The 12,661-nt window shown below is 36.3% G+C and overlaps 1 protein-coding gene across 2 annotated transcripts in view; it reads left to right on the top strand.

Annotated features, from left to right (window-relative positions):
* The first annotated feature begins 150 nt into the window (after positions 1-150).
* The window catches only part of LOC123523973 (rapamycin-insensitive companion of mTOR-like), a 41,892-nt gene continuing 29,381 nt past the window's right edge, over positions 151-12,661 (top strand). For both annotated transcript variants that reach the window (XM_045301784.2, XM_045301783.2), the window contains exons 1-10: positions 151-216; positions 308-355; positions 4,463-4,622; positions 5,183-5,314; positions 5,711-5,901; positions 6,459-6,631; positions 9,185-9,249; positions 9,879-9,946; positions 10,578-10,660; positions 12,231-12,318. In XM_045301784.2, coding sequence (XP_045157719.2) covers positions 156-216; positions 308-355; positions 4,463-4,622; positions 5,183-5,314; positions 5,711-5,901; positions 6,459-6,631; positions 9,185-9,249; positions 9,879-9,946; positions 10,578-10,660; positions 12,231-12,318 — 1,069 coding nt within the window. In that variant the 5' untranslated portion in view covers positions 151-155. The remainder of the gene's footprint in view (positions 217-307; positions 356-4,462; positions 4,623-5,182; positions 5,315-5,710; positions 5,902-6,458; positions 6,632-9,184; positions 9,250-9,878; positions 9,947-10,577; positions 10,661-12,230; positions 12,319-12,661) is intronic.

Raw genomic sequence — 12,661 nt, 5'->3', positions numbered from 1 at the left:
AGTTTGTAAAGGTACATTTTTCATCGGTGATAACGAATCAAGAATTATTTAGTTGTTGTTTATTTTTCGTCAACCGGCCTGTTATCTTCGTTTCTAATGTTAAAACCCAGACATGTTTACGACATGCCGAAAAACGACTGTCGTATTTGCCGAAGATGGCGGCTGCTATGGTCCGCCAGCACAGCGGACAGCGATTTCGTAGCGGAAGATTTAGAGGTAATACGCTTTAGTGTATTATTTTCAATAGATATTTAGTTATGGAAAGAAATATTCTTCAAATTTTATGTGTATCTCTGTACTTTTTCAGGAAGACATGGTAGTGGAGAGGAAAATGTTCAGCTGGATTTTGCCAAAGGTGAGATTGACTTTCAATATTTCCTTGTCGGAAAATTTCAAATTTGATATCTTGTTTATAAAGAACAGCCCTAAATTTCACTGTTGATATGAAATGAGGCATTAATTTTCCAATGAGAAACCCCAGTCATGTAGGAAGTGGTTAACCAGGTTAACTGGTATACAGGAGTCTGAAAATCATTCTACCGGTAAGTCTTTAAATAAGAAAATACACTTATAGGAGAGATCTTGTTTGTATACAAGTCTGTTGTATTTTCTATTTTTAGAACTGATAAGACAGTGATCGGGTGGGCAATCGCCAAACGTCCCACTTGCACCAGAACAGAAAGAAAATGCCTCTCTACATGTTATACCCTACCCCTAGGTATTCTATAAGAACCATGGTCATGAACGGGAAAATATACTAACCCGTTTCAATCGCGCATTTCATACCTAAAGCACGCAGTTCGGTAAATGGTACTATGGATATCAAACAAGTGGTAATTTATCTTCCATTGTGTACCGGTCACATTTCTTCAATACATCTTATCTTAGAAAAACAACGCGTAGTTTATAGTTATTTCAACGTTACACAAAAAACTTGCTTGAACTTCCCTGGTGAAGTTCCGTTCTAGATACATAACTATGCTGGTTGGCTGTTGTGAAAATGTATGTCAATAGTCATCATGTTCGCTAAAATGTGAAAATGCAGCATAAATGTGCAAAATGAATCAAATAAACAGAACTGATGCAGACCAGTATGATTTCAAATTAAATATCGTATACAAGATGAATTTCATTCATCATTTCGAATTTTAGTGTAAAATCGTGATTTTTTTAAAATTCTGTTTTTGTTTGTTTACATTTCGCCAAACATGTGCACACTGCCGTGACCTCTAGACCGGATATTCATTAGGCAAGGTCAAGCAAGTTTTTTCTGTAACGTTGACGAAAGCATAAAATATGTTGATAATCTCAGCAATATGAAATATTGAGACAATGTGACTGGTGCACGATGGAAGATAAATTATCGCTTGTTCAATATACTAGGTACCCTTTCACCGAACTGCACGTTTAAGTTGAGAAATGTATGGTTGAAACGGGTTAGTATATTTTCCCGTTCATTACCATGGTTCTTATAGAATACCTAGGGGTAGGGTATAACATGTACAGAGGCATTTTCTTTCTGTTCTGGTGCCAGTGGAATGTCCATGTTTTTAGCTCACCTGAGCACGAAGTGCTCAAAGGTGAGCTTTAGTGATCACCCTGTGTCCGGCGTCCGTCGTCGTCCGTCCGTCCGTCGTCAACAATTTGACTGTTAACACTCTAGAGGTCACATTTTTGACCCAATCTTAATGAAACTTGGTCAGAATGTTACCCTCAATAAAATCTTGGACGAGTTCGATATTGGGTCATCTGGGATCAAAAACTAGGTCATCAGGTCAAATCAAAGGAAAAGCTTGTTAACACTCTAGAGGTCACATTTTTGGCCCAATCTTAATGAAACTTGGTCAGAATGTTACCCTCAATAAAATCTTGGATGAGTTCGATATTAAGTCATCTGGGGTCAAAAACTAGGTCATCAGGTCAAATCAAAGGAAAAGCTTGTTAACACTCTAGAGGTCACAATTTTGGCCCAATCTTAATGAAACTTGGTCAGGATGTTACCCTCAATAAAATCTTGGACGAGTTCGATATTGGGTCATCTGGGGTCAAAAACTAGGTCACCAGGTCAAATCAAAGAAAAAGCTTGTTAACACTCTAGAGGTCACATTTTTGGCCCAATCTTAATGAAACTTGGTCAGAATGTTACCCTTAATAAAATCTTGGACGATTTCGATATTTGGTTATCTGGGATCATAAACTAGGTCACCAGGTCAAATCAAAGGAAAAGCTTGTTAACACTGTTGAAGCCGCATTTATGACTGTATCTTCATGAAACTTGGTCAGATTGTTAATATTGATGATCTTAAGGTCCAGTTTGAATCTGGGTCATGTAGGCTAAAAAACTAGGTCACCAAGCCAAATCAAATGAAAAGCTAGTTTACACTAGAGGCCACATTTATGACCATACCTTAATGAAACTTGGTCAAATCTTGATGATCTATAGCTCAAGTTCAAATCTGGGTTAGGTGGGGTCAAAAACTAGGTCACTAGGTCATATCAAAGGAAAAGCTTGTTAACACTCTAGAGGCCACATTTATGACTATATCTTCATGAAACTTAGTCAGAATGTTAAACTTGATGATCTTTAGGGCAATTTTGAATCTGGGTCATGTCGGGTCAAAAACTAGGTCACCGGGTCAAATCGAAGGAAAAGCTAATTAACACTGTAGAGGCCACGTTTATGACCATATCTTAATGAAACTTGGTCAGAATGTTAATCTTGATAATCTTTAGGTCAAGTTAAAATCTGGGTCAGATGGAGTCAAAAACTAGGTCACTAGGTCATATCAAAGGAAAAGCTTGTTAACACTCTAGAGGCCACATTTTTGACTATATCTTCATGAAACTTAGTCAGAATGTTAAACTTGATGGTCTTTAGGTCAAGTTCGAATCTGGGTCATGTCGGGTCAAAAACTAGGTCACGGGGGTCAAATAAAAGGAATAGTTAGTTAACACTTCAGAGGCCACATTTATGACCATATCTTAATGAAACTTGGTCAGAATGTTAATCTTGATGATCTATATGTCAAGTTTAAATCTGGGTCAGGTGTGTTAAAAAACTAGGTCACTAGGTCAAATCAAAGGAAAAGCTTGTTAAGACTCTAGAGGCCAGATTTATGACTGTATCTTCATGAAACTTAATCAGAATGTTAATCTTGATGATCTTTAGGTCAAGTTCGAATCTGGGTCATGTGGGGGCAAAAACTAGGTCACCGGGTCAAATCAAAGGAAAAGCTAGTTAACACTTTAGAGGCTACATTTATGACCATATCTTAATGAAACTTGGTCAGAATGTTGATCTTGATGATCTTTAGGTCAATAGGTCAGGTGAGCGATACAGGGCCTTCATGGCCCTCTTGTTTGTAAACAGTGATGTTTTTCTAACAACCAAAAATTTCGTAAAATCACAAATTATATCAATACTTTTTGTCAGTGGATAGGTTATAAAACAAGCAATTAATTAATCACTTTTAATTATTATTTCGAAATAAACTTGATTAATTAAGGATGCTTAACTTACAGTGTTTTTCTAAACGTTTTGAACATCACTACGCGCGCTATTAAAATTATATGTCATTCAGATGGGTTATTCATTTTAAAAAGATATTTGAATACAACATATGAAAATTGTAAGTATTTCAGATCATTTTGAAAATCCATAAATGAGCGAAACAGTTATAAAAAATTAAATATTCCGACCCCATACACAAACAACGTAAAAACATTTGTTTTGCCCACAACCAGATAAACAGATGTTAATGCGTGACGTCACGGCAATCTCTTCTATATGTATAAAATAAAGACAAGGAATGAACACACTTTCTCCCCATTTTAACATACAAAGTTCTATTTTGTGACATTCGTCATCGAATTTCAGCGGGTACTTTATCTATAACCATTTACAGGTGTCTGAGATTAACCAGTGTAATGCCATCACAGCCCCACGTTTGGCACCAAATGTCACAGGGTGAAAAAATGTGCCGCCAAACTGGGACTCGAACCCGGGGCCTCTGAATACCTTTTGATGCTCTACCGACTGAGCTACCAGATTGCCTATACACTTTCTCCCTGTTTTAATTATATACAAGTTCTATACCATGACACAGTGTCTAGCAAGGGAGCTACTCACACCAGGTACCATTTTTCACATCTTTGGTATGATGTGGCCGGGGATCGAACCCATGACCTCCTGCACTAGAAGGGGGCACTCAACCACTATGCTGTTGATGCGGTTAAACTCTCTCTGGTGTACTTTCTTTTGCATGCTCTCTAGATTGCAGTTGTTCAACAGATCCGTTTGTTATTAATTTCCTCATGCATGTTTGAAAATGTTATTTGTATGACTAAAATGGAGTTATTTAAACAAGAACCAGAACTGTGTCTTGCATAGTGCCTCATATGATGATAATTGGCTCTCAGGTAGTCATCTTTTTCATACATTTGTTCATTTTTACCATTTCAGACCCTGTAGAAAATGTGAAAGAAATATTGACATATGTTATTAAACAGCATTCTTTTTCCAAAGCGAAAAAGCTTGGCTATCTCAATGTATTTGTGAAGCTTATAGACAAATGTGGTGGCTCAGCAAACTTGGGGTTCCCTCTCAGGAGCATCTTGATCTGGTAAATGTTCATTTTCTCTTTTTTTTATCAAAATAATCTTGCTTCTTACCATACAGACTGAGTCTGTAAAAAAGAGGAGGCAACACTATCAAGCATTTTGACTGAATTATGGCCCCTTTTCGACTACGCTTATTGTAATGTTAAAGTTTTACTCATTGCTTATATTATACTATCAAGTACTGAGAATAGTCGAGCGTGCTGTCCACTGACAGCTCTTGTTATAGATATTATAGCACCAGACATGCAGGTGTCACTGCTATCACTATATGGGTTGTTAGTCAACTAAAGTGTTGAAATATGTATTGAAGTTTGAACTGAAATATTATATTGCCCAGTATTGACCACTATTGCCCAGTAAAACCCAGGTTTTCCCAGTATTGCCCACTGGGCTGGGCAATATGCTTAAAACCCGGGTTTTTGCCAACCCTGTAACAACAGTTTCAAACTGTTACAATTTGAATTTTCTTTCAAAAGTCTTTCTTGACTAAAGTTTTGGAACATAGATACATTTAAGATTTCACTGTTGTATATTAAATATTATTATGTGTAAACACTTACAGTTTAAGTGTGAATCTGCTACATGCTCCAAAAGAAGTCCGGGCAGGAACATTACGTGTGATTAAACATCTAATGACAGATGATGAATCAGTGCAAGTTCTCCTTGATTTACATCTGGACTACTTTATTGCCAGGTTTGTTTGATTTCATTAGAACAGAATTATTGACACAGTCTGTTTTCTGTAGGTTTGCTAGAAGCCTGCAGTTTTTGTTAGAAATAAATTCAATATCTGCCCATAAATGTCTTTCTCAGCCATTTATCTATCTTGAAGTTAATCCTGTTCATATTTCTAATGAGGAAGAGTTGCTCAAGTCTTGACACTAATGATCAAATGTTACAAACACTTTAGCTTTTAAGACAAGGACATTTTTCTTTGTTAATCACTTTATTACTAGTACAATGTCAGTTTGAATTCATTTAATATCATTTTGCCTTCATTGTTCTCTATTAATATTAGAGGACTTCAAAAAGTTTTAAACAACATATTGTAAGGAATATACCATGTTTTTTTATATTGATTTGTTATCAGGTCTTTGGATTTGTGTCTTGATAATGAAATCGAAAGAATTCATGCTCAGAAGTTAACCCGTAAATTTTCATCTGACCTACCTGCCAAGATGCCAAGGTCATTAGTTCAACCTCTTGTTGCTATTGGTAATGATGGAGTCAGTGAAAGAGACAGGATGGTTCGAGCATCGCTGGCCTGTATTTGTGAATTAAGTAAGTATATGATTTAATTGTACAGTACAGACATGTGAAAACAACAAATTGGTATGAGAGACATTGTTTACAAGTGATGTAAACTATCTGAGAAAAAAAGAACAAGAAATCATGGCAGTTTGATGCCAAAATAACAATGAAATGGCCTATGGTTACAGGAGGTTTGTACTGACCAAGACCTCCAGGTGTCACTTTTAAGACTGGTAGAAATGTACAGTGATAGGTAATCATTAACCTTATACATTGTACTAAAAGATAGGCAGTAATATTGACTGCTAGTTCTGTGTAACATTGGAAAAAAAGAGAAATTTGACTGAAGCAAAATTAGGAAAATGCAACAGAAGCAAAATTGGGAAAATGTAACTGTCAGCAAAATTAGGACAATGTAACTGAAGCAAAATTGGAGAAAGTGAAATTGAATAGAAATTTTGAAAATGTAACTCAAGCATATTTGGGAAAATGTAACTGAAAGGAAATTAGGAAAATTACTGAAGCAAAATTGGGAAAATGTAACTGAAACCATAATATAGGATATGCAATGTATTTATATTTTGCAGCCTACCACAATCCAGACCTGGTCGCCCATTGTGGTGGTATCAGCATGTTGTTACGTAAGATTCTGGATTGTCACCAGTATCCACGTATCAACGAGTCCATCGTGTCAACCATACTTCATCTAGTCAACTACCCATCAACCAGACATTTTGTACGATTCAACACAGACTTAGAGGTACTTTGGGATTTTTTTTTTTTTTTTTTTTGCTTAAAAATAGTAAATGGATGAAATTCTGAATTTCTGAATGATTTACCTATAACAAGTTGCACCATAATGATGTCAAAATGTCAAACATTTTCATCTGTTTATATTTTACGTAGAATTTTTTTTAAGGAGTTTGAATTACAAGCTTTGTCAATAGTTTTGTATTAGGACTGTAATAATTATTTATATCTGTTTACTGTTGATTGGGAGATAGGTTTTATTGACATGATCCATATTGAGTGTGACTTGCAATGTATTGTGAAAATTTTCCATCATTTTCTGTTTTTTCATGGTCATGTTGCATTAAGAAGCTAGATAAAGATTGTAATATATATAAATTGATTACAATTTGTAATACTGAAAATTGAATGCAGACTACACAGCATCAAATGAAACACATCAAAGAAATAAATGAGCCGTGCCATGAGAAAACCAACATAACGGCTTTGCGACCATCATGGATCCAGACCAGCCTGCACATCCGCGCAGTCTGGTCAGGATCCATGCTGTTCGCTAGCAGTTCCTCTAATTCCAATTGACTTTGAAAGCGAACAGCATGGATCCTGACCAGACTGCAAGGATGCGCAGGCTGGTCTGGATCCATGATGGTCGCAAAGCCACTATGTTGGTTTTCTCATGACATGGCTCATATTTTATTTCCAGTTATTATACTATTGAATAAACAAAATTTCAGATAGAACATTTGTCGTCGCCCTTCCTTCGGCATCTGCGCTGGCATCACAAGTTTTGCATGAAAGGCCAGAGTTTGTTGATTTTTATGCCCCGAAGGGAGGCATGTTAGTTTTCAACTGTCCGTTCGTTCGTTAGTTTGTTAGTTAGTTCGTTCGTTCGTCACAACGTTAACTTTTTGCATGAAGACACTTTACTCGTGAACCACTGCACCCAGGACCTTCAAACTTCACATGCTGATAGTACTTATTGAGTACACCACCCCTACTGACTTTAGGGTCACCAGGTCAAAGGTCAAGGTCACAGGGGCCAATGTTAACTTTTTGCATAAAGGCCTTTTACTTGCGAAGCACTGCACCCAGGACCTTCACACTTCACATGCTGATAGTACTTATTGAGTACACCACCCCTACTGACTTTGGGGTCACCAGGTCAAAGGTCAAGGTCACAGGGGCCAACGTTAACTTTTTGCATGAAGGCACTTTACTCGCGAACCACTGCACCCAGGATCTTCACACTTCCCATGCTGATAGTACTTATTGAGTACACCACCCCTACTAACTTTAGGGTCACCAGGTCAAAGGTCAAGGTCACAGGGGCCAATGTTAACTTTTTGCATGAAGTCACTTTAGTCACGAACCACTGCACCCAGGACCTTCAAGCTTCACATGCTGATAGTACTTATTGAGTACACCACCCCTACAAACTTCACATGCTGATAGTACTTATTGAGTACACCACCCCTACTGACTTTGGGGTCACCAGGTCAAAGGTCAAGGTGCTGCGGGGGCATTTGTCACCATTAGTGACAGCTCTTGTTCTTTACTCAGACCCTCCTGCCCTATTTTCTGTCATTCAAAAAAAATGAAATTTCAAAAAATGTTCAAGGGCAATGATTGATATTTTGCTGAGTTTTGATGATGACAACTCCAATATTTGTCAGTGCATTAGCTGTCAGTGTCATATAGGCACGATTTCCTCTCAAATGAAAGGGTCTTCCATATGTAAACGATTGTGTTAAATTTAAGATTATCTTTGAACCATTTACATTATGCGATGAAAAAGCGAAATACGGTATATCGACAATTAAACAATGAAATGCAAGTTCTTTAAAGGCCAAGAAAATGAAAGTATGAAAAACTTTACGGTGTCTCAAATATATGCTAGATGTAACCGAATGTAAATAACAATGGCAACATTGAATGTGAATTTGACATGCATTTTGGAAATAAAATATGACATTGGAAGAGGTATATTGAGATGACATAAGGAGCAATAGAGTGCTGCTGAACAAAGGAGTCATCCGATAAAGCTTTTGATCACTTATCGTCTGTTGTTTTACTGCCTTTTTTTTCCCCCCTCCTGTCAACATTTTTCTGCCCAGAATCCGAGTAACAAAAAATTAAAAAACTCTGGCCTAAATTAGATTTCTAAAAAACTATAAGGCCAAATGTATTTGAGCATTACACTTGTTTAGCATCATTAGATAACCATACAGGACAAGTTATATAACTAGCATTTAGTTACCGGTAGTCAAAATTATGTCCCGTTTTAACTTTGAAAATTCATATAAGTTTTGCCTGTATAAAGCCTGTGTCTCAGAAACTGCTTGACTAAATGTTTCCAAACTCCATATAAATCTACAGTTTGACATTATGAGCCACTGAGGTGACTATACATGGCAAGTTTCATAACTCTGGCTTACATTTTGCAAAATCATGCCTCTTTTTTAGTAAGCAGTTTTGGTGAAAGTTTTGCATGTAAACAGGTTTAGCAAATTGTAAAAATCATGAAAAGTTTCAAATTCTATAACTGTTTTATTTTTTTTTGCAGCAATTGATTGCTCCGTTTACAGACTGCCATTTTAGTTATACAGGGGAATTAACAGATCAAACAAGGTGAGACTTCAGCTCAGATAATTATTTTTTAATAGCTTGAAATTTGTTTGGTACTTTAAAACTGTCACTTCCCAGAGATTGAAAAGGAAAAATATGTTGAAAAAGAACTATTTACATACATATCTAATGAATACAAGTTTGGAAAAAAGTCTTTTGTGCATAACAGCAAAAAAAAATGATAAAGGGTTAGATGCTTATACTTGAAGGGTCTCTATAGCCATGTGATCAAAATTGCTGTCTGCAAATGTTTCATTACAGGGTTCTTAGCCCTGCTTGGGTTGTAGAATTTGTTCTTGAGAAAAAACTACACAGAAAGCCTGGAGATTGTCATAATTTGATCCAGGGGCTCACCCATGCCGAAAATAAAGCCATGGGGATCTTCCTGCTGTTAAGCTGGAAAATAGTTATGTCACTTTCTATGGGTGAGGCTCAGAATTTTTCTAAAGAAAAAAACAACCTCGGAGACCTGTCTGTACTACAACTTGTTGTGCAAACCTTTGATAAAGTTATTGAGATACAAGCACAGGTCTGGGAATCTCTCATAGAACTTCATAAAATTTCTGAGAAATATTTTGACAGTTTGTTCAAAATTCATTGGGTGTAAGATTATGTTTTGTTGATACTGGCAGTGAGGACAGAGATGCAAGGTTTACAGCCAGCAAGATGGCAATAGTAACTGTGATGAGATCCTGGCCAGGTAAATACATACAATCATATATTTTAATAGTTGGAGTATTGACTGTTTAGGTTTTAAATTGAGCAGATTTTTTAGCTTCTGGAACCTCAGGATTTATAATCCCTACAGGACATAAAAGCCAGTCTTATGCATTACGTATGTATGTTCTGTACAAAAAGCAAAGCCATTATGGCTTAGTGGTTAAGGTTGCTGACTGCCCGACTCATGTCCAGCACAGTTTTCGTAAAACTTTACCAGGATTTAATTATGTAATGTGAAGAAAACGTCCAGTTGCCGTGTTACTGTACGTTGTAGAAGGTTGGTGATTCTACCCAGGATACACAGCTTTGTGTGAATGATGCACATAAGAGAGGTTTATTTGGCCTTTGTCTATATAGTTTGAAAAATGCATGATGTGAAGAGAAAAGAAAAACAAATTATTATAAAATAGTCCTTTAAAATTACTCGATGAAACTTGATTGCATTCATGATTGACAACAGTAGATTACTGAACTTGTATGAACTTTATTGAGGTATGTTTTGTTCGTTTGTTGAATACTGTGGAAACATTCAATTTCTTCTGCAGAATGTTTTGTTGAGCCAATATGAATTCAATAAGGATGACTTTACAGTTTTATCACACATGTTTCAGGTATTGTAAGGTTTTGCAGACCAGATGGTACAGGGTTACAGTCTCTGGTGGGAATCCTATATCTTCCATTTACAGAAATACGAGTAAGTTGTCTCTGTAAAATTCAACATTATACAACAATTTGTACTTTGTGACGTACACATTATGTGAGCGCTGCCATGGGAAAACCAACATAGTGGCTTTGCGACCAGCATGGATCCAGACCAGCCTGCGCAGTCTGGTCAGGATCCATGCAGTTCGCTTTCAAAGCCTATTGCAATTAGAGAATCTGTTAGCGAACAGCATGGATCCTGACCAGACTGCGCGGATGGGCAAGCTGATCTGGATCCATGCTGGTCACAAAGTCACTATGTTGGTTTTCTCATGGCGTGGCTCATGTAGCTTTCTATTATCCCTGTATGCATTTTATACACTATATATTGATGTGCTTTAATAAATTTGGGTTACATGGAGTTTATAGATATTATTACTTTTTAGCTCATCTGATTTTTTGAAAAAAAAATGATGAGTTATTGTCATCACTTGAGCGGTTGTCGGCGTCGGCGTTGCCTGGTTAAGTTTTATGTTTAGGTCAGCTTTTCTCCTAAACTATCAAAGCTATTGCTTTGAAACTTGGAATAGTTGTTCACCATCATAAGCTGACCCTGTATAGCAAGAAACATAACTCCATCTTGCTTTTTGCAAGATTTATGGCCCCTTTTATACTTAGACAATATTAGATTTCTTGGTTAAGTTTTATGTTTAGGTCAACTTTTCTCCTAAACTATCAAAGCTATTGCTTTGAAACTTGGAATACTTGTTCACCATCATAAGCTGACCCTGTACATCAAGAAACATAACTCCATCTTGCTTTTTGCAAGAATTATTGCCCCTTTTGGACTTAGAAAATCAGTTTTCTTGGTTAAGTTTTATGTTTAGGTCAGCTTTTATCCTAAACTATCAAAGCTATTGCTTTAAAACTTGCAACACTTGTTCACCATTATAAGCTGACCCTGTACAGCAAGAAACATAACTCCATCCTGCTTTTTGCAAGATTCATGGCCCCTTTTGGACTTAGAAAATATCAGATTTCTTGGTTAAGTTTTATGTTTAGGTCAACGTTTTTCTTAAACTATCAAAGCTATTGCTTTAAAACTTGCACCTCTTGTTCACCATCATAAGCTGACCCTGTACAGCAAGCAACATAACTCCATCCTGCTTTTTGCAATAATTATTGCCCCTTTTGGACTTAGAAAAATTATTTTCTTGGTTGAATATTATGTTTAAGTCAACTTTTCTCATAAACTATCAAAGCTATTGCTTTAAAACTTGCAACAGTTTTTCAGCATCATAAGTGGACACTGTTCATCAAGAAACATAACTCTATCCTGCTTTTTGCAAGTATGATGGCCCTATTTAGACTTAGAAAATCATGGGTAGGACAATATTTCTATTATACAAAAGAAATCAGATGAGCGTCAGCACCCGCAAGGCGGTGCTCTTGTTATTTATTTACAATAAATAAAAATGAAATGTACTTGTAAAATTGAAAAAGTTTTGGAGATATCTCATTAAGCCCGCAGAAGAAAATGACAGGTTGGATGGATAATGGGCTGAATTAGATGTATATTTATAACACTACAAAAAACATTGACTTTTTTGTTTATTTTACAGCAAGGGATAGTAGAGTTGATATATGAACTGTTCCATTTAACACTGCCTGAATGGACAAAAGACTTCAACGAGGCCCTTATCAGTATTGGTAATTTTTTACTCCTACTGTACTGGAAATGAAATTTTGCTGTATCATAAGTGGGTGTAACTGTTTCGTTTTGTAAAATATTATTGATTCTTAATCTAAAGAGTCAGATTCAGCAGGAGTGCAAAGATGCTTTGAAATTATTAGGTTGACAAGATTTCAACTGCACCAGGAAGGGTTTTTTTATGGGGAAATTTTAATGTTAAAAGTACATTGTAAAATGAATGGGAAAGTTGGATTGATGCAACTATGAAATCTAGAAATGTTTGTTCACTGTTAATGGATTTGCATTGGGATTATTTGTTCCCTATTAATTTACACTTTGTAATAGTATTGATAAAACAAC

Source organism: Mercenaria mercenaria, chromosome 3 (genome assembly GCF_021730395.1).
Source record: "Mercenaria mercenaria strain notata chromosome 3, MADL_Memer_1, whole genome shotgun sequence".
Classification (NCBI taxonomy): Eukaryota; Metazoa; Mollusca; class Bivalvia; order Venerida; family Veneridae; genus Mercenaria; species Mercenaria mercenaria.
This window is presented reverse-complemented; position numbering and strand designations above follow the sequence as displayed.